Genomic DNA, 16,673 nt, shown 5'->3' with positions numbered 1-16,673 from the left:
TGCCACTTCAAAGGGGAGTCCCAAAGTTGAATAAATCAGACACACCTGGCGGATAATATCTTCTGTTTTAGTTCCAAAATGATTTGTGGGTATTTGAGCCTAAAACATTTCACAAGGTGTAGATCATAGTCATTGAAAAGACATTTTTAATTGAATTTGTTCAACTTTTGAATGCAGCATATCTACAAGCGCGTTCCTCCTGCGTGACCCCCAAACTTACATTTGTCCGGTTCATTTCAAATAGGCAGCAAAGCGGCCTCGGCCCTGGCACAACAGAACAATAGAACAATGAGCGTACGCTTATTGCGTCATCTCTGCCATCCTCCACCCAGTACATAACGAAGCAAAATAAACCATCTTTACACAAGCGTGTATTTTGATTGAAAAGCCCCAAACGCTCATTTCGGATCTGGATCAGAACAGCTGGAGGAAGACCGTACGAGTGGACGATGCAGCACAAAAACAAAGAGCGCCAGAGATGCGGGTGCCAGGTAGTGACTCCTACAACTGACGTCAGCCCAGAACAAAGCTGATTGAGGCTCACTGTTGTGTACAGTGGGGCAGCCACTGTACAATCGCATCTTATTAGTGACAATCGGGAGTCCTGATGAACATAAGCTACACAGGATATATTGTGCAATACTCGACTGAAGCCATGATTACAATTTCAAAGTGGTATTGTAATTTTCTTAACATTGGCTTGATCTCTGCAGAAATAGTCTAAAACGTCATTCAATTTTGAGTCTGTTTATATTTATTTTTTATTTTAATTTCCTTTTCTGTTGCGCTTGTATGTTTAATAAATCAAATCAAGATAAATATTTTCAAATTTAATCTTAAAGAACTGTTTTAAATAGTTTATGAGCATTTTTTACTTTTAAATCAAGTTTATTGATATTTTTCATACTGCATACGGCAAGCGGCAAAAATAATTTTAAAAGTTATTCATTATTGTACATTTACAATTATTTAATGATCTAATTAATTATACACAAAATATTAACTTTTTACTGCTGAAAATGTCTAAATAAGTAAACTACCCTTTGATTATTATAGAATTTCTTTGAGAGTTAAGTATATCTAGGTGTTCTGAAGGTTATGAAATACATTGCTTGGTGATTTGTATTTTCATTTTCAATTTGTAAAGATATGTAGGATTCCTCGACGTCACTCTTTCGTCAATTTATTGTTGCGTTGCGAATTTCCGCTAGAGGGCGTTCCCTCTTGGCACGTGACATTTCCCCTACCGGAAAAGGGAAGTGGGAACCAGCGCACAGCTGTGTTTTCTGTGCTGTGGCTACTTGACACTAGCCGTTAGCCACTGAGCTAAAACGGCAAAAATAACAGCGGACGCCGAGTGGTGAAAACACACGCAGCTCGACAGCGACTTTAAGACTTTCGGTCAACTATGGGGAAAGGCGGAGGTACTTTCGAAAGGCTTCTGGGTAAGTCACTGAGATGATTTTTCATTTGGGTAGTTGACTTTGTGTTGCCAAAGATTCGGTGTTTTTTTTTTCCAACAGTGTATTGTTACGAGCTGGGGCTGTGGCGTTGAGGCCAAGCTAATTTTAGCCTGCTGCTAACAAAATTGGCCTCTGATGACTCAGGCCCAGATTAGCTCTCTAATAGTCATACCAGGCGATCGAATTATAGATTGTGTCGAATAGTGCGGGGACAAGGACGATGCCGTCCATTTTATTAAAAGGAGTTTTACGGGCGACAAGCTAACAGTTAGCCATTTCAACCAAGTACACAAACACATCATTCTCATCGTTTTGAAACTAAAGCAGCGTCAGCATGACGATCAAGCTGCGATTTAAGACGATTTCTCAAATCGCGATTTGTTGTTGTAGTTTTTTTGTTTTTTGTTTGTTTGCTGAGCTTTGTGTTCATCAAACGGCGTGATAACGACTTTAATACGCTTCAGTGTTTTGTCAAATGAATCCTCATAGAATTGTCAAACGAGCTTGTTTTTAGACAACCTCTTACTTTTACTTCCACCAAAAATGATCAAGTGTTCTTGAAATACACGACAAGAGGTTTTATTCCCCGAAGTTTATAGGAAGTGTCAGTGTGGCGTCATGTCCAGCCACGAATCCAACAATGTCAGTAGTTTCCCACAAACCCAATCAGAAAAAACCCCATTATTTGGGAACTTGGAATTCTTCTTTGTGCACTTTAAAACTAATCTTTTGCTGTTCCTTTTGGCAGCGTCGTCACTATCTACCTCAGGATTATTTTTTTCACTTTGTGACCTTTAAAATATGAAAAGGCGCACCTCTTTCAGTAGACACCTTATGAAAATGAATTTGGCTCAGATTTTCAATCACGTTCCGAAAGGAAGCAAACTTCGTAATGATGGAAGGTGCCGTTGTGTCACTAACGCCTACCTTCATCCATCTTATGTGTTCCTGATGCTGTCGCTACGGCAACAGAGACGTTCTCTACCAGATAGGCTAAAGAAGGTATCGGGGCTGTCGCAATTCCTCAATTCACCATTTCATTTCAATGTGATCATTTTTAGATAAGGCCACCAGTCAGCTGCTGCTGGAGACAGACTGGGAATCCATCCTCCAGATCTGCGATCTCATTCGACAAGGAGACACCCAGTGAGTCACTCTGTCTTAATTGCTTTAATTGTTGTTTTTTTTTTTTTTAAGGGTTGATTTTTGTTTCTTTCAGGGCAAAATATGCAGTTGGCGCTATAAAGAAAAAGCTAAATGACAAAAATCCACACGTTGCCCTCTATGCACTTGAGGTAAGATTGTGTTCAAGATCAACTTTTGACCAATTACAGCGTTAGCATTTTTGTACTCACAATGATTCAACTTTGAGTTTAAGAAAAAGAAAGTCACCGATGTTTCCTTCCTCTGCAGGTCCTGGAGTCTGTGGTTAAGAACTGTGGACAGACAGTTCACGATGAGGTGGCGAGTAAACAAACTATGGAAGAACTGAAGGAACTGATCAAGGTGACGTCAGATGCATTCGAGCACCACCATATTTATTCGGAAGCGTAGCTTTCAGCTCCACCTCAGTTTGCGTACATTTCAGTGTCAGCTGGTAAATATTTGATCTAATCATTCTTGTCACATGACCAGGCGCATTTATTTGAGCCTGTCTATACATCACCGACTTGGCACGCCACCTGTTTGTGGCTGTAACATACTGTAACATGGACTTTCATAATGGTAAATGGTAATAAAGAGACTTGTATAAAAGCTCCTCATATAACGATAATAAAGTAATTGTACTCGTCCTTTGAAGACCCGTCGCCCCAAAAGGCATTTGTGTTTTTGCCTTGTATAAGTCATTATGCGTCAGGGAACGTCCCGCCATAATCGCTAAATAAGAAGGGCGTCCCTATCTGATTTTAATAGCCAATATTTCTGATAGCAGCCAATATAAACAGTTCTTATTATATCTGCCTGAATCCAAAATCACTGATATTAGCATTTATACTTGACATATACTTTATTTGGCTTAGTTTTCTGCGTTCTTTATATTGTATTTATTTATTTGAAGTCCCTTATTTTGTATTTAAGTGCGGTACATTCTCATGTTTAAGGTTTAATTTAAGACAGTATAAATGATTCGTGTTTTCTTATAAGCTACTGTTGCTGATTATTGGACATTGTTTGAATTGTATTGCTTGATCATGTGTCTTAGAAGATTGCATACAAATTTAAAAGCATGTATTTATCCTGCTGATACTGTATGCGATCTTTTTTTGGTATTGGGCATTCCTTTTTAATTGTAATTTCCCTTGCACCAGAAACAGACGGAACCAAATGTGCGTAACAAAATCCTTTACCTGATCCAAGCCTGGGCCCACGCCTTCCGCAACGAGCCCAAATACAAAGTGGTGCAAGACACCTACCAGATCATGAAAGTTGAAGGTATCAATATCCGCCACATCGTGTAGTCGTGTCAGTAAAGTTCAAAACAATTTGTCATTTTTGAGGCCTCTAAGCGCTGATCATGTGACTGTCTCAATGGAATGTTTTCATCCACAGGTCACGTGTTCCCCGAGTTTAAGGAGAGTGATGCAATGTTTTCAGCCGAACGGGTAAGATTTTATTTATTTTTGGCCATGTTTATTTATAAATGACTCTGTTTATTTATGTATTGTGATGTTGTAGCCACAAAAAAAAATACTCACAAAGTTAGTAGATTGTACAGGAAATACAAAATTGGTCTAAGAATAAGTTGGGTAACATACTTCATCAAGATACTCCATTCACATTTAGGACAAAGCTCCAGACCCCATGTGTCTTTTTTTTCCCTTCTCTTTATTTTCAGGCACCAGACTGGGTTGATGCTGAGGAATGCCACCGGTGCAGAGTTCAGTTTGGAGTGATGACGAGAAAGGTAGGCGGGGCCTGCCTATAACTGGGACGTGGACTTTCCCACCGATCCTGCAGCCGCCGCTTGCCATCAGAGCCGTCGTTTTTATGGCTCACGCGCAGAGGCTGACCTGGATTTGGATCTCTCTTCCTTTTCAAAGCACCACTGCCGAGCCTGTGGGCAGATCTTCTGCGGCAAGTGTTCCTCCAAATATTCCACCATCCCCAAGTTTGGAATCGAGAAGGAGGTCCGCGTGTGCGAGCCCTGCTTTGAGCAGCTCAACACGTGAGTACTTGGTCGACTTTGGCAAATATAGAGCAAATTTCTCATACGAGCTGGAAGTGCACGGCACGCCCGGTTGCTCTTCGTGTGTTGTTACATTGTTTTTTTTTTACTGTAATTTCTACCTTTTGTTTTGCTGATCCAGAATATTAGGGCAGACATGTCCTCGTCGCCATAGGCTTAAAAAAATAGCGTCAATGTTACTGCAGTTATAGCATTTAAACGATATGTACTTGAACACAAACCGCGCCGCAAAAAATTTAGACAGCCACCAACATTCAAACACATGAATGATGTACCCCCTTAAAAACCTTTGGTTTTTTGCACACAAGTGCCCCATAACCAGCGCAATGCATTTGGGGAGAGAGAAAAAAAAGACATGAATGAAGTGCCTTCGCTTGCTCCCAGTTTAGAACCCGATTGAAGCAGAATCTGTTTGAATAAAAACGGTAAAGAATGTCGACAGACAGCATATTAACAAGCGTATAGTCTTTATTTTCTGTAAAAAATAAAACCAAATAATATTGCTCATCATGGAGTAATTTAGTCGCAGTCATCATGTTTTTGTGTTTGGCTGTAAGATACTGCCTCCTTGTGGCCACTTCCTAGAAAAGTCATCTCCAGAGGTGTGGCGCTTCCTGCGCTGATTCACCAGCTTGTTTGTTCCTCCCCCGATCCCTCCCCTCACCAGCCACCCTTCCTCTCCTTCACTTAGGAAAGGCGAGATCAAGCCGCCGTCCGCCGGGGCTGCCGAGCTGCCTCCCGAGTATCTCACCAGCCCGCTCTCCCAGCAGTCACAAGTAAAAGCAAACAGACCGATTAATAAACAGGAAAGCCATAAGCGCTGCTAGATGTCAACTTTACTTCTCTAGATGCCTCCAAAAAGAGATGAGACCGCATTGCAGGAGGAGGAAGAGCTGCAGCTGGCCATTGCCCTCTCCCAAAGTGAGGCAGACGAAAAAGAGAGAATGGTGGGCTGCATCGCTGCACGTCTTACTGCGTGGTCGTGGAGGAATGGCTATTAAAAAATGCATGTGCGCTCGCAGAAGCAAAAGAACACATATTCGGCGTATCCCAAGGCGGATCCCACCCCGGTTAGCTCCTCGGCACCCATGGTCAGCAGTCTCTACACGGCCACTGTGGTAAGATGCACTTCTTGAAAATACCTTTGCACATCTACACGCTTTTGTTAACAGAGTCTTTCCACTCTAGAATTCATCTGCGCCGTCGGCTGAAGATGTCGACCCAGAGGTAAATTCCAATTATTTACATTTTTGTGTAAATTCAGCTGTTTTTGTAGCCATCACTTGGTAGATTTGATTTGTTTTATTAAGAATGTTATTTAAAAAAAAAAGAATAACACTTGTATTTTGTTGAGAATAGCACTATTTCAGTAACTGTCACTTGTTGATTTTATTATTGTTTTTAAACAGCTATTTCTATAGTCATCACCTTGTCCATTTTGTTTATTTTTAAATTAAAAGTGTTACTCATTTATTTTTTTTTAATACAGCTGTTTCAGTAGCCATCATTTGGTCCCTTTGATTGAATATTATTTTAACCAAATGATGTTAATTTTGATGCAGCTGCTTCATCGCCTGGTCCATTTTATTGATCCCTCTATTTATTTAATATTTTGATTTTTATCACAGCTCCTTCAATATCTGCCATTTTAGCATTTTATATCTTTTATTTACAAGCTCACCCAACAAATCCACTCAAGTATTTTTATGACTTTCTCTCCGTTTCTGACTGTGCGTCTTCGTTGTAGCTGGCCCGTTACCTCAACAGAACGTACTGGGAGAAGAAGCAGGAGGAGGCCCGCAAAAGTCCCACGCCGTCGGCGCCCGCCCCGATGCCAGCGGCCGAACCGGCGCCGCCGGTCAGCGTGCCGGTCAGCGCGCCGGCCAGCCAGCCCGTCGAAGCTCACGCGCCCATGCAGCCCGTCGGCATTGTGGAGGTATGCCGGGGTCCCGGGTCGGCGATGCCGGCGAACGCTTGTCTCGAGCCGGCGCTTGACCTGCCCGACGCGGCCTCCTCCAGCAGCAGTACCAGAACGGCGAGGCGGAGGAGAACCACGAGCAGTTCCTGAAGGCCCTGCAGAATGCCGTCACCACCTTCCTCAACCGCATGAAGAGCAACCACATGCGCGGGCGCAGCATCACCAACGACAGCGCCGTCCTATCCCTCTTCCAGTCCATCAACAACATGCACCCTCAGCTCCTCGACATCCTCAACCAGCTTGACGAAAAGCGCCGTCAGTCAGCCTGATATTTGACTTTAACATTTTTGGCTGGTCTTTTTCTTTTAAGACACCAGCATATTATTTGAAAAAGAAAGTGCTAATAAGTATATCGGATTTGAGTGTCTGAACTGCGAAGACGTATAAATACACCTTTGGGATTGAATGAGTCCGTCCGCTATTCTGACAGTGTACTACGAGGGGCTGCAAGACAAGCTGGCTCAGGTCCGCGACGCTCGGGCGGCCCTCAACGCGCTCCGTGACGAGCATCGGGAGAAACTGCGCCAGGCTGCGGAGGAGGCCGAGAGGCAACGGCAGATGCAGCTGGCGCAAAAACTGGAGATCATGCGGCAGAAGAAGCAGGTACTGGATGGAGCCCACCATATTTCAAAACGGCGTGTGATCTGCACATGGCCTCTTGATACAAGTGTAAAATAAATTGAGCTGCACTCAAAATTGGAACTTTACTCATTTCAATAGTTCAAAAGGAAGCATTGATTTAAGCATTTTATATTTTCATTTTGGGATTCATTTCGTTGGGAAAAGTTCACTTTGCTGCGTGATATGAGTCAAACTGAGAACGAATCTATCAAATGATCTTGGGAATCGATTCATTGTTTGTACACCAAAAATTGTCAGAACGCGCTGAATTACTGTTTCTCAACAGTAATTTTTTTTTTCAGTTTTTGTTAGTTCTCTATGACACTGGATTTCAAATGGGGGTACGCGAAGGCGCTTTTGGGGTTATTTGAGATTTTATCAGGGTTTATATCGGTATGAGTCACTCAAATGCTTTTTAATGCCGTGACGGGAATTGTACGTTTTAAAATGAAGTGGGACATAAGAGAGCCAGAAATAACTCAAAAGACCTCATTTATCTCCTACAAACTTCTACTAATGCAGTTCCAAAGTTTAATACGCTCAAAAAAGTTCATTTTGCTTGTTCAAATGAAGAGAAAATGATTTGGAACATGAAGCAACTTCAAAACGGTCAAGTGAATACTAACATCCCATTATGGAAAACATGCTATGTTTTTAGCATTAACCTTGAAGTTCAAGGTTCAAATGTATTCCAAATACATTATAATGAGTTTGCCAGTCAAAAATGTCAATTCTACATTCCCACACAATAGTTTTAACCAGCGGCAATTTATAATAGCGCAACACAACAATACTATCAATAAATGTTGAAAATAAATGTATTTTTGTCCAAGTGCTTTTGAATTTCCTGTAAATACTTGTGTCATTCTTAAAAAGTCAGAGGTCGTACTTTAGTGCAAAAATGCAAAACGAAAGTGTTTTGTTCGGGCTCCGCAGGAGTACTTGGAGATGCAGCGGCAGCTGGCCATCCAGCGTCTGCAGGAGCAAGAGAAGGAGCGGCAGATGCGCCTGGAGCAGCAGAAGCACACCATCCAGATGAGAGCGCAGATGCCTGCTTTCTCGCTGCCCTACGCACAGGTGCACTCACTGACGAAAAATAAGATGACTTTGCGGGAAGGAAGGAGTGCGCGTGTGTTTGCTTGAAGCTCCTCGCCACTCCCGCTTGTCAAGCGTGCACAATCCTTCCCCAGATGCAGTCTTTGCCTCCCAACGTAGCGGGAGGGGTGATGTACCAGCCCGGCGCGCCGCCCAACTACCCGGGCACCTTCAGTCCGGCCAACTCGGTGGAAGGTTCCCCCATGCACAACCTCTACATGAACCAGCCGGGCCAGGGTGCGCCCCCGCAGTACCAAGCCATGCCGCCCGCCGCCACCGGTAATGCAAGCGGGTTCGTTTCACTGCCACTTGATCGGCTTCTCACCTTTATTTATTTTTTCCCCCTCTAGATCCCAATATGGTGAATGCATACATGTATCCGTCCGCCGCCACTAACGGTCAACCCGCCCCTCCTCCTGGTCAGGCCCCGCCCCCCGCCAGTACACCCTACTCTAACTATCAGCCCACACCCACGCAAGGCTACCAGGTCTGCTTCGGCTCCTCACAAGTCCGAACCGAGCTCGCTCGACGGACGTGGAAGACGTTTTAGTGGGGCTCGTCTTTTTTTGTGCTTGTCTTTAGAATGTGGCGTCGCAGGCCCAGAGCCTACCCCCCATGTCCCAGGCTGCCCCCGCCAACGGCATGGCCTACATGGGCTACCCGCCGTACAGCATGCAGAACATGATTTCGGCACTCCCGGGTCAGGACCCCAACATGGCCGTCCAACAGCCGTACATGTCCGGCCAGCAGCCCATGTACCAACAGGTCACTTCTTCCTTTTAAACAAACGTGTATTTTGTGAACACTATGTATCGCATCGTAATGCTTTAAGAAACCGCATTGCTTCTAAATAACGGCAGATCAGGGATCTTTACGAAACATCGTTTGAAATTGCAAACAGAAGCATTATTTATACACTTTCCCCAAGTCATTTAAAAGCACTATAACTCATTAGATTAGAACTGACCATAAACTAGATCGAGCTAAGAAAATAGTAGAGCAAATTACAAGTTTTCAGTAGGCCCATTTGAACTTTCTGACTTTGCTGCCGCAGGTGGCTCCCCCTAGTGGCCCACAGCCGCCAGCACAGCAAGCACCGCCGCCTCAGCAACATCCGCAGCAGCATCAGCAGGCCCCTCCCCCCCAGATGGTTTCCGGCAACGCCGAGGCGCAGCTCATCTCTTTCGACTGAAAGTTGCTGCCGCTGCTGCTTGCTTGTCATCGGGCAACTCGCACACTACCCCCCCAACCCACCCTGAAAAAGGCTCACACCTCCACCGTACTGTCATGTCGTGGCCATGTGAAATCTTGTGATAATCTCTTGACTTTGGTGTGAGAGTGGGCCATCTTGGGTTTTTTTTTTTTTTTTTTTCAGCTTCCTTGTTTTCCCTTCTTTGCAAATAGTCTTTTAACAATGAAATAAGAAAATGCAAATTGCAACCACAGAAAAGATTTTGGACTCATTCAATCCCAAAGACTTTTTTTTTACATTTTAAGAGTCCCGAGACATTCAACTCCAGGTACTTTAGTTCGTGATTGGCTAAAGGAGGGTCTTCAAATATTTGGAGCATAAATAATCATCCGTTAGGTAATGAAATACTATTGTAATTGATTAGCACCTAAACTAATTAGTTACTTCAGGACCTAAATTAATCAATGACTTTAGTCCTTAGTCTTGTAAAGAAATTGATTAGTACCTAAAGCAATCTAGTTTAGTATTTTAATTACATCAGAACCTAAAGTCATTGATTATTTTGTACTTAGTCACCTCAAGTAATCTTTACCCTGAGAATCTGATTCGTATTGACACACACACACACACACAATATCTGAATGGAAAGTTTGGACTCTGGAAAAACTTACTCGATTCATTCCTTAAAAGTAATACCCAAAGTAATCATTTTTAGTCTTTTCGATTAGTACTTTAGAACCTAGATTGGTACTTGAAGTAATTGATTACTTGTGTACTTAAGTACCTAAAGTAATTAGTTATTAATTTTGACAAAGAATGTTTAGGCCCTCCTATAGACACACAATTGAAAAAAGAAAAAAAAATATGAAGACATAGGATTGAATGTGGACACTTAAAAATGTAAAAAAAAATGTCTTTGGGATTGACTACGTTAAGTGCAAAACATGTTTTTTTTTGTTTGTTTGTTTTTGTCATATGTATTCATGAGTGGCCCCTGAATCCTGAGGTGTGTTTCTTGAAAAAGGAAACGCAGCGAACATGCACCAACTGGTCATCAGGATCACGGCTTAAACATTCCGCTTGTTGCTTCCACCCACAAATAACTTTTTTTTTTTTTTTTTCCGTTTCTTTTCCACGAGTTCTTTGCGCTTTTAGAAAGCACTCGATTTGACGGTCGCTCGTACAAACCGATCATTTCTTTTCCTCGTGCTGTAAGGACGCGCCCATACGCCTACGGCGCAAACGCTCTAGCTTGGCATGTAACCCATCCAATCAACTCCCTCTGTAACATCGTGCTCCTTCTTGACTCCATAGCAAGTCATTTTAAATTTATATTTAATAAATATCTTCTTATTGTCCGCATGCTCCAAGGTGTCTTGCTGCTATCAACCACAACACGTGAATGGGGAGACGTCGTCGCGTCCTATCTATAGTTTTCTGAAGATGAGACATTTGTAGCATTCTTTCATCTCCACCTGGATGACAAAATTCAATCAGGGCAATTTTTGGCGCCGGGACGGCCCGTTGACGTGACTCACCATCCTCTCCAATCGCATGCCGTTGGCGTAGGCCAGCTGTCGGAGCACGTCCGCGTCCCGAAGTCCCCACTCGGGATTTCTGAGGGGCGGGACGTGACGGAGCTCAATGCGTCAAACGCATCGGGGCTGCGACCAACCATTATTCAGATTGGAAAATAGAAGGGGCGATGAATCTTACACTTTGCGGAGCTCTTCATCTAGAAGTTCGTTGCATCGTGGCGTAATGGTGCCGTTTATTGCGTATGCCTAGAAAAGTACCCCAAAAAGTCATTTGGGGTTTAAAAGACTGTTTTAAAATGTGTCACGTACCCCGTAGGTCACCAAGAGGCCATTTTGTTTGATGATCTGAGCTGCCCCATTGAAAACACCCTTGAAACGAAAAGACATTTCAAATAAAAGTGTATTAGGCTTTTTTTATTAGAATTTGGGATTCGAACCCATGAAGGTGAAAGCCCAGACGAGGCGTATTTTCAGGGCCTACCTGCGCTGCTTTAAAGGGGCTGTACTGCAGTAGGTTAATGGCAACGATGACATCACAGGAGCCACGTGATAGCCCCGCCCACTTGTCCCACGGCTCACTGGCATCCAGGTGCACAGGTGGCAGCACTGTGGTCACGTTGGTTGCGGCGATGTAAGCCTTGATGCTGGAATGTTGACGTCACGTGTAGGCGTTATCAAATATAGATATGCAAATATAGATGTTTGACAAGCATTCACCAATTTAACATGGTGAAAAAAAAAGCTGTATTATTGGCTTTAAGTATCAGTGGCTGGTATCTTCAGCCTCAATGACTACCCGATCCCTTAAAATATGACCGTACATCCGCGGTTTGGCATACCTCTGCCGGGCCTCCTCATGGATGTCCGACGGCTGCCATGTGACAAAAGGGATCTTCTGGGCGAAGCGGATGACATGCTGCCCGGTTCCTGATCCCAGCTCCAAAGCAAAAAGCCGCCGATGGGACTGCTCCTCCAGCACTTCCTGCAGCACCGAGCACACTTCCTCCCAGTTCCTCTCGGCCTGAGGAGACAGCAGCATGGCCCGTGGAAGGGATGGCGATCTTCTGCTGCCGGGATCCTTGGAGGCTTCCTTTCTTACAAATAGTCCGGGTTTAATAATGGAGGATGTGGCATGTTGACTGAGGTGAGACGTGAGTGATGGCAGATGGGTCGCAGATTACCCGCTTAAGAGGATTCCCTTTGCTAGGTAATTAGTAACACTACATTTACTACCTTTTATTTTGGTAACGTCGGATGCATTGTACTTATGTTTTAATTAGGGTATCCAGATGTCGCGTCTTGACTGGGACGGTCCCCAATTTGAGAGTCCAGGCAGGTTTTGCAAGCCCGATTTTGTTTTGTTTTTTTTCTCCCGCAAGGCATTTGTTTGAGACACTGGTATGTCAGTTGTAGAGTTGTAGTGATTTATACTTTAACCAATTAAGATGAAAACTAGTTTTTGTTCCCATTCATAACAAGAAATACTTCCTGATTCCCTGTCGAAGAATCATGGGAAATGAAGTCAGCAACTTAAGCTTTCTCGCGGCGCATTCCCAATGTGGAATAGCAAGGTATGTTTTTACCGGTTGATTTCCAGTTTTATGATCCAGGTTTAGCAAAAATAAGTGCTTGCGAACAATAGCCAGTGGGGAAGTAAAAGAAAGCAAGTGGTGTTCTCTTTCACATTCTGGAAATTAGTTCAATGACCACTCACTCAGTAGGACATCTGAAACATCACTTGAAACATTAATTCAGTGCACCAAACTTAAGCAAATACTTAGTCCGTGAAGACATTGCCGTGGTTATATGATTATTTTGATTTGATAAACCAGAATCAGAACAAGAACATGTTAACCAAGCTCACCAGTATTTTCACACATGTTCACATTTACCAGTTGCAAAGGTTTTCTGGTGGTTCTTTAACTGATATATTTTGTAGGACTGTGTTATTATTTTTCGTGCAACATTTTTCTAGGACATGTTTTTTACGTTTGCTTTAAATTTCTTGCCACTGTAATTTTGAAAAAAACAAAAAAAAACGCGATGTAAACGCGAGCGCGTTAATTTTGAACTGTTCGACTACCCGTAGTTGTTGGCAAAGCATGCCGGGTAGGTCAGCTTCATTGTGGGGGGCGCCATGTGCTTTTGAGGCAGGACGTCTTGGCCAGCAGCGACTTGGTTTTCCCAGCGACCCCGCTTTTCGAACGACAACCGCCGGGATTTAAAGACTCCGGGTCACCGCTGAGCATGTACTGCACCAGGCGCTGCCTCCGAACGGCGCTGCGGGCCGCGGCGAGCCTCCACCGGTATGTCTGCACTTGCCGCCTTCCCGAACGGCGGAAGTCGCTTTACATCCCAGCGGCTCGTCAAGGACAGACAGCCGCCCGGTGACGATGCATCCTCGGCGTGCGCTTGACCGTCAAACCAGCAGTTATCCCAAATTCTTCGAAATGTATTGAATAAACTTCCTTGTGGCTATTTAGCTACATTGTTAGCTAATGTTAGCATAGTTTATTTGTTGCACCAATGTGTCGCGTTTCTTTACAGATTGCTCTCGGTTATGCAGGTAACATTCGCGCAATTATTTTAAACGTCCTGCTACATTTTAGTCACATTTAGTAATTTATTTTCCGCTTTAATTATTTCTGATGTCAACAGTCAAGGTCACTCCCTCGTTTGTGTAATGATGCTAGCTAGGTAACGTTCTGCGAATGCAAATGGTAAAAACACGTATTTTGTGCAATTTTGACTCCAAAACTTTTTTTTTTTTAATACGTAACAATTACGTTGAGGTTGCGGTACACTTATCTGCCGGTAAAATGTTACGGTTTTGTTGACAATGAATCTGATGCCCAAGTGAAATTCAATGTGTAATTTTTAATTAACATTTTTAATAACACGTTCTGCAGCATGCTGTCGACTGAAAATGACATCACACGTTCTGTAGGCTCAGGTAACGACCAATCACAGCTCAGATTATGACAGCTAATGACCAATAGGTGAGCCGTGATTGGTTACTTGAATCATAAGCCCAGGTGTTGCCCTTTTCAGTTGACAGCAAGAGGAAAGTCTGTTTTTGAAGGTTCTTATTGACCAGTGTAGTTAAATTACTTCTCGAAAAATGCTTTGAAATGGGAAAAAAAGTAGAGACAAAAGTGTTCCACAGATCTTCATTTTCTCATCACCATTGTCCGCTACCTAAATTTAAGCCTTCGTGTTCTGTTCCCAGACAACGGCTTGAGCATCAACAGACAGCGGCGTGGTGCGCTCTGCGACTCCTTCGGACAGGCGCCGGCGTGCGCTCTGATGCCTTGGTCACGCCGCCGCTGGACGACGCCCCCAAGCAGTACTCACCCAAAATCCAGCGGCTGGTCAGCGACATAGCCAGCCTCAATTTGTTAGAGGTGTCCGACCTCAATGAGCTCCTCAAGGTACACATATCACACCTTTCCTTATGGAACAAACCATGGCGACTGTTTTACTTCTTTATTTGCACGTCACAGAAAACGTTGAACATTCAGGATGTGGGGATGATGCCCATGGGGGCAGTGGCCGCATCGCCTGCTTCGGAACCTCAGGTAGGAACTGATTTAGTATCGTTATAAAATACAAGGTAAGTGCAGTTCGTTGCATTTGTTTATTTTATCATAGGGGGTCAGATTTTTGCTTTTTTGTTAGTTTGGAATCTCCTCTATGTCTACGTGTATACATTGTTTGTACACTCATATATATATAATATACACACACACAGTATATATATATATAAAACCTTTGCTTGGCTTGTTTTGCTTGTTTGTCTACTTTGTTTCTGGCAATTCGGGCCTTTTAATCGGCTTCAAATTTCCATTCCAACTGTGGTTTGGAGGGAAAAAACAAAAAACCCTGCACGTTTATTCCAAAAACAAAACCGGTATTAGAGTCCTGCGCCGTCGGCACTTGAGTAAGAAAAAATGTGTTCAGGCGACGGAAGAGGAGGAGCCTGCCAAGAAAGAGAAGACTCACTTCACCGTCAAGCTAACGGAAGTCAACGCGGCCGAGAAGGTCAAACTAATTAAGGAGGTGAAGAACTGCATCCAAGGCTTGAACCTGGTGCAGGTAAGTCTCGACAACCCTCCCGCTAGTGCGCCCAACCTGTGTTTTATCTATTTATTTATCTATCTACACCTGATCGGAGAGGCCATTCGCTAAAGATAGAATGCCGCTCAAGGCCGTTTTTTTTTATTGTTTTAATTATTTTTGTTTTCAAATGTAATCAAGTTCATCTTTTACATTTGTATATATTATATTTTACATAAGAAGTACAAGCTCTCAGAAACAATATATTTTATTTCTACTTTGTGATGCTAAAACTGCTCCAAGGTCATTATCGGATACGTATTGCGAGTACCGATACCTTGAATTAAGGCCGTCGATTGAGTACTTCTTTATTTATTTGCTTTGTTTTGTCTTATGGTATTTGTCTAACTTAGTAGTGGATAAAATAAAATATGCTAATTTTTTTTCTTTTTTTAACTTCTAGGGCAGTGAGGCACGTCAAATCTTTTGTCAAAGTGGTTTAATAAGTTAAAAAAAAAAAGTTCACTGTTTACACTGCTAAAAATGTAGAATTTATTTCCTTTGGCGTGCGGGATGACGTTGTGTCCAAATGCTCCATCCCAGATGATATTTTATTTGGAATTGCTGTCTTTGTTGAAACCAGGCCAAGAAGTTGGTGGAGTCGCTCCCTCAGGAGATCCGCGCCAACGTTTCCAAAGACGAGGCGGAGAAATTGAAAGCGGCCTTGCAGGCGGCTGGCGGCACTGTCGTCCTGGAGTAGACCCCGCCCCCCCATGTACTTCGTCCATTTTGATTTTCGAGGAAAACGGCCTTCACTCATCCGCACTGTCTCCTCGGCGCCAGGTTGGCACACAAGTCAGACTGAACTTTTGACAAAGAAGCTCGCTGGGCGCCTCTGTTAGTGTGTCTGTGTGTGCGCGCGCACGGGATGTGGAAAAAGCATTGCCATTCCGTTATGTTTTTGTTGTCAAAGGAATTGTCATTAAAAGGTGAAATCACTTATTTTTTAATCCCCATATTTTTTTAACACAATACATTTTAACAATCTGGTCCCACCATGGCTATATATATATATATATATATATATATATATATATATATATATATATAATACACACACACACACACACACAATAAATACATCTTTTTTTTTTTTTTAAAGAAAAAAAAATATATATAGGTCCATGTAGGTCCATAAATAGTAAGCCCCCCCCCCAAAAAAAAACCCAAAACATTTTAATGCATTTTTTTCTCATTGTACAGTCAACATTTTGGAAGAGTGTTTAAGGTTTTGAAAATTTTGACCCAGCAACCCAATGAATATCAAACACAATTATGTTCATAAATGGAAAATTATTGGGTATATCTTTAAAGGTATTCCACTAGCGGCTCTCAGTCATTAAATTGTCTATGATAATTCTTTTTTTTTTATCTTCAATTAATACTTTAGAGCACATTATCCAGTTCCAGTTAAATAAAAAGGAAGTTACGATGTGCTTGAGGCTTGGATAACAACCAATCAGGACTCACCTGCTGATCATGT

The 16,673-nt window shown here is 42.9% G+C and overlaps 3 protein-coding genes across 6 annotated transcripts; 2 read left to right on the top strand and 1 right to left on the bottom strand.

Moving 5' to 3' along the window:
- Positions 1 to 1,265: 1,265 nt before the first annotated feature.
- On the top strand, positions 1,266 to 10,894 carry hgs (hepatocyte growth factor-regulated tyrosine kinase substrate). 4 transcript variants are annotated; one of them, XM_088437233.1, is made up of 20 exons: positions 1,266 to 1,445; positions 2,525 to 2,609; positions 2,683 to 2,758; positions 2,877 to 2,969; positions 3,779 to 3,896; positions 4,014 to 4,066; positions 4,300 to 4,368; positions 4,505 to 4,629; positions 5,318 to 5,426; positions 5,499 to 5,597; positions 5,673 to 5,768; positions 5,839 to 5,877; positions 6,398 to 6,586; positions 6,670 to 6,883; positions 7,059 to 7,231; positions 8,186 to 8,326; positions 8,440 to 8,623; positions 8,695 to 8,831; positions 8,927 to 9,109; positions 9,399 to 10,894. In XM_088437233.1, the coding sequence occupies exons 1-20, from the start codon at positions 1,409 to 1,411 to the stop codon at positions 9,534 to 9,536; spliced, it is 2,358 nt and encodes a 785-aa protein (XP_088293359.1). In that variant the 5' UTR covers positions 1,266 to 1,408; the 3' UTR covers positions 9,537 to 10,894. The 4 variants fall into 4 exon arrangements, with proteins under 4 accessions (XP_088293359.1, XP_088293360.1, XP_088293358.1 ...); XM_088437234.1 differs by having other exon boundaries at positions 3,773 to 3,896; positions 5,342 to 5,426; XM_088437232.1 differs by having other exon boundaries at positions 3,773 to 3,896; positions 6,673 to 6,883.
- On the bottom strand, positions 10,855 to 12,244 carry LOC148411025 (methyltransferase-like 26 B). The gene is made up of 6 exons (XM_088437263.1): positions 11,914 to 12,244; positions 11,556 to 11,718; positions 11,384 to 11,443; positions 11,253 to 11,320; positions 11,075 to 11,153; positions 10,855 to 11,011 (listed from the first exon to the last, which is right to left on the bottom strand). Exons 1-6 carry the CDS (start codon positions 12,111 to 12,113, stop codon positions 10,964 to 10,966), a joined length of 618 nt encoding a protein of 205 aa, XP_088293389.1. The 5' UTR covers positions 12,114 to 12,244; the 3' UTR covers positions 10,855 to 10,963.
- A 960-nt stretch (positions 12,245 to 13,204) lies between these two features.
- On the top strand, positions 13,205 to 16,132 carry mrpl12 (mitochondrial ribosomal protein L12). The gene is made up of 5 exons (XM_088437329.1): positions 13,205 to 13,380; positions 14,304 to 14,505; positions 14,578 to 14,652; positions 15,035 to 15,169; positions 15,774 to 16,132. Exons 1-5 carry the CDS (start codon positions 13,322 to 13,324, stop codon positions 15,888 to 15,890), a joined length of 588 nt encoding a protein of 195 aa, XP_088293455.1. The 5' UTR covers positions 13,205 to 13,321; the 3' UTR covers positions 15,891 to 16,132.
- The last annotated feature ends 541 nt before the right edge of the window (positions 16,133 to 16,673 follow it).

Source organism: Hippichthys cyanospilos, chromosome 16 (assembly GCF_059441005.1).
Source record: "Hippichthys cyanospilos isolate Australia breed blue-spotted pipefish chromosome 16, RoL_Hcya_1.0, whole genome shotgun sequence".
Taxonomy (NCBI): domain Eukaryota; kingdom Metazoa; phylum Chordata; class Actinopteri; order Syngnathiformes; family Syngnathidae; genus Hippichthys; species Hippichthys cyanospilos.
This window is presented reverse-complemented; position numbering and strand designations above follow the sequence as displayed.

What these genes read in the sequence shown, in the direction of transcription:
- hgs (XM_088437231.1), top strand. Translation starts at nt 1,409, where the DNA reads ATGGGGAAAGGCGGAGGTACTTTCGAAAGGCTTCTGG. An exon ending in ATTCGACAAGGAGACACCCA is followed by an intron (nt 2,610 to 2,682) that starts GTGAGTCACTCT and finishes TGTTTCTTTCAG; the next exon opens with GGCAAAATATGCAGTTGGCG. An exon ending in AACTGAAGGAACTGATCAAG is followed by an intron (nt 2,970 to 3,772) that starts GTGACGTCAGAT and finishes CCCTTGCACCAG; the next exon opens with AAACAGACGGAACCAAATGT.
- LOC148411025 (XM_088437263.1), bottom strand. Translation starts at nt 12,113, where the DNA reads ATGCTGCTGTCTCCTCAGGCCGAGAGGAACTGGGAGGAAGTGTGCTCG. An exon ending in GCCCCTTTAAAGCAGCGCAG is followed by an intron (nt 11,444 to 11,555) that starts GTAGGCCCTGAA and finishes TTTCGTTTCAAG; the next exon opens with GGTGTTTTCAATGGGGCAGC. An exon ending in GCCTCTTGGTGACCTACGGG is followed by an intron (nt 11,321 to 11,383) that starts GTACGTGACACA and finishes GTACTTTTCTAG; the next exon opens with GCATACGCAATAAACGGCAC.
- mrpl12 (XM_088437329.1), top strand. Translation starts at nt 13,322, where the DNA reads ATGTACTGCACCAGGCGCTGCCTCCGAACGGCGCTGCGGGCCGCGGCG. An exon ending in CGCCTGCTTCGGAACCTCAG is followed by an intron (nt 14,653 to 15,034) that starts GTAGGAACTGAT and finishes AAATGTGTTCAG; the next exon opens with GCGACGGAAGAGGAGGAGCC. An exon ending in AAGGCTTGAACCTGGTGCAG is followed by an intron (nt 15,170 to 15,773) that starts GTAAGTCTCGAC and finishes TGTTGAAACCAG; the next exon opens with GCCAAGAAGTTGGTGGAGTC.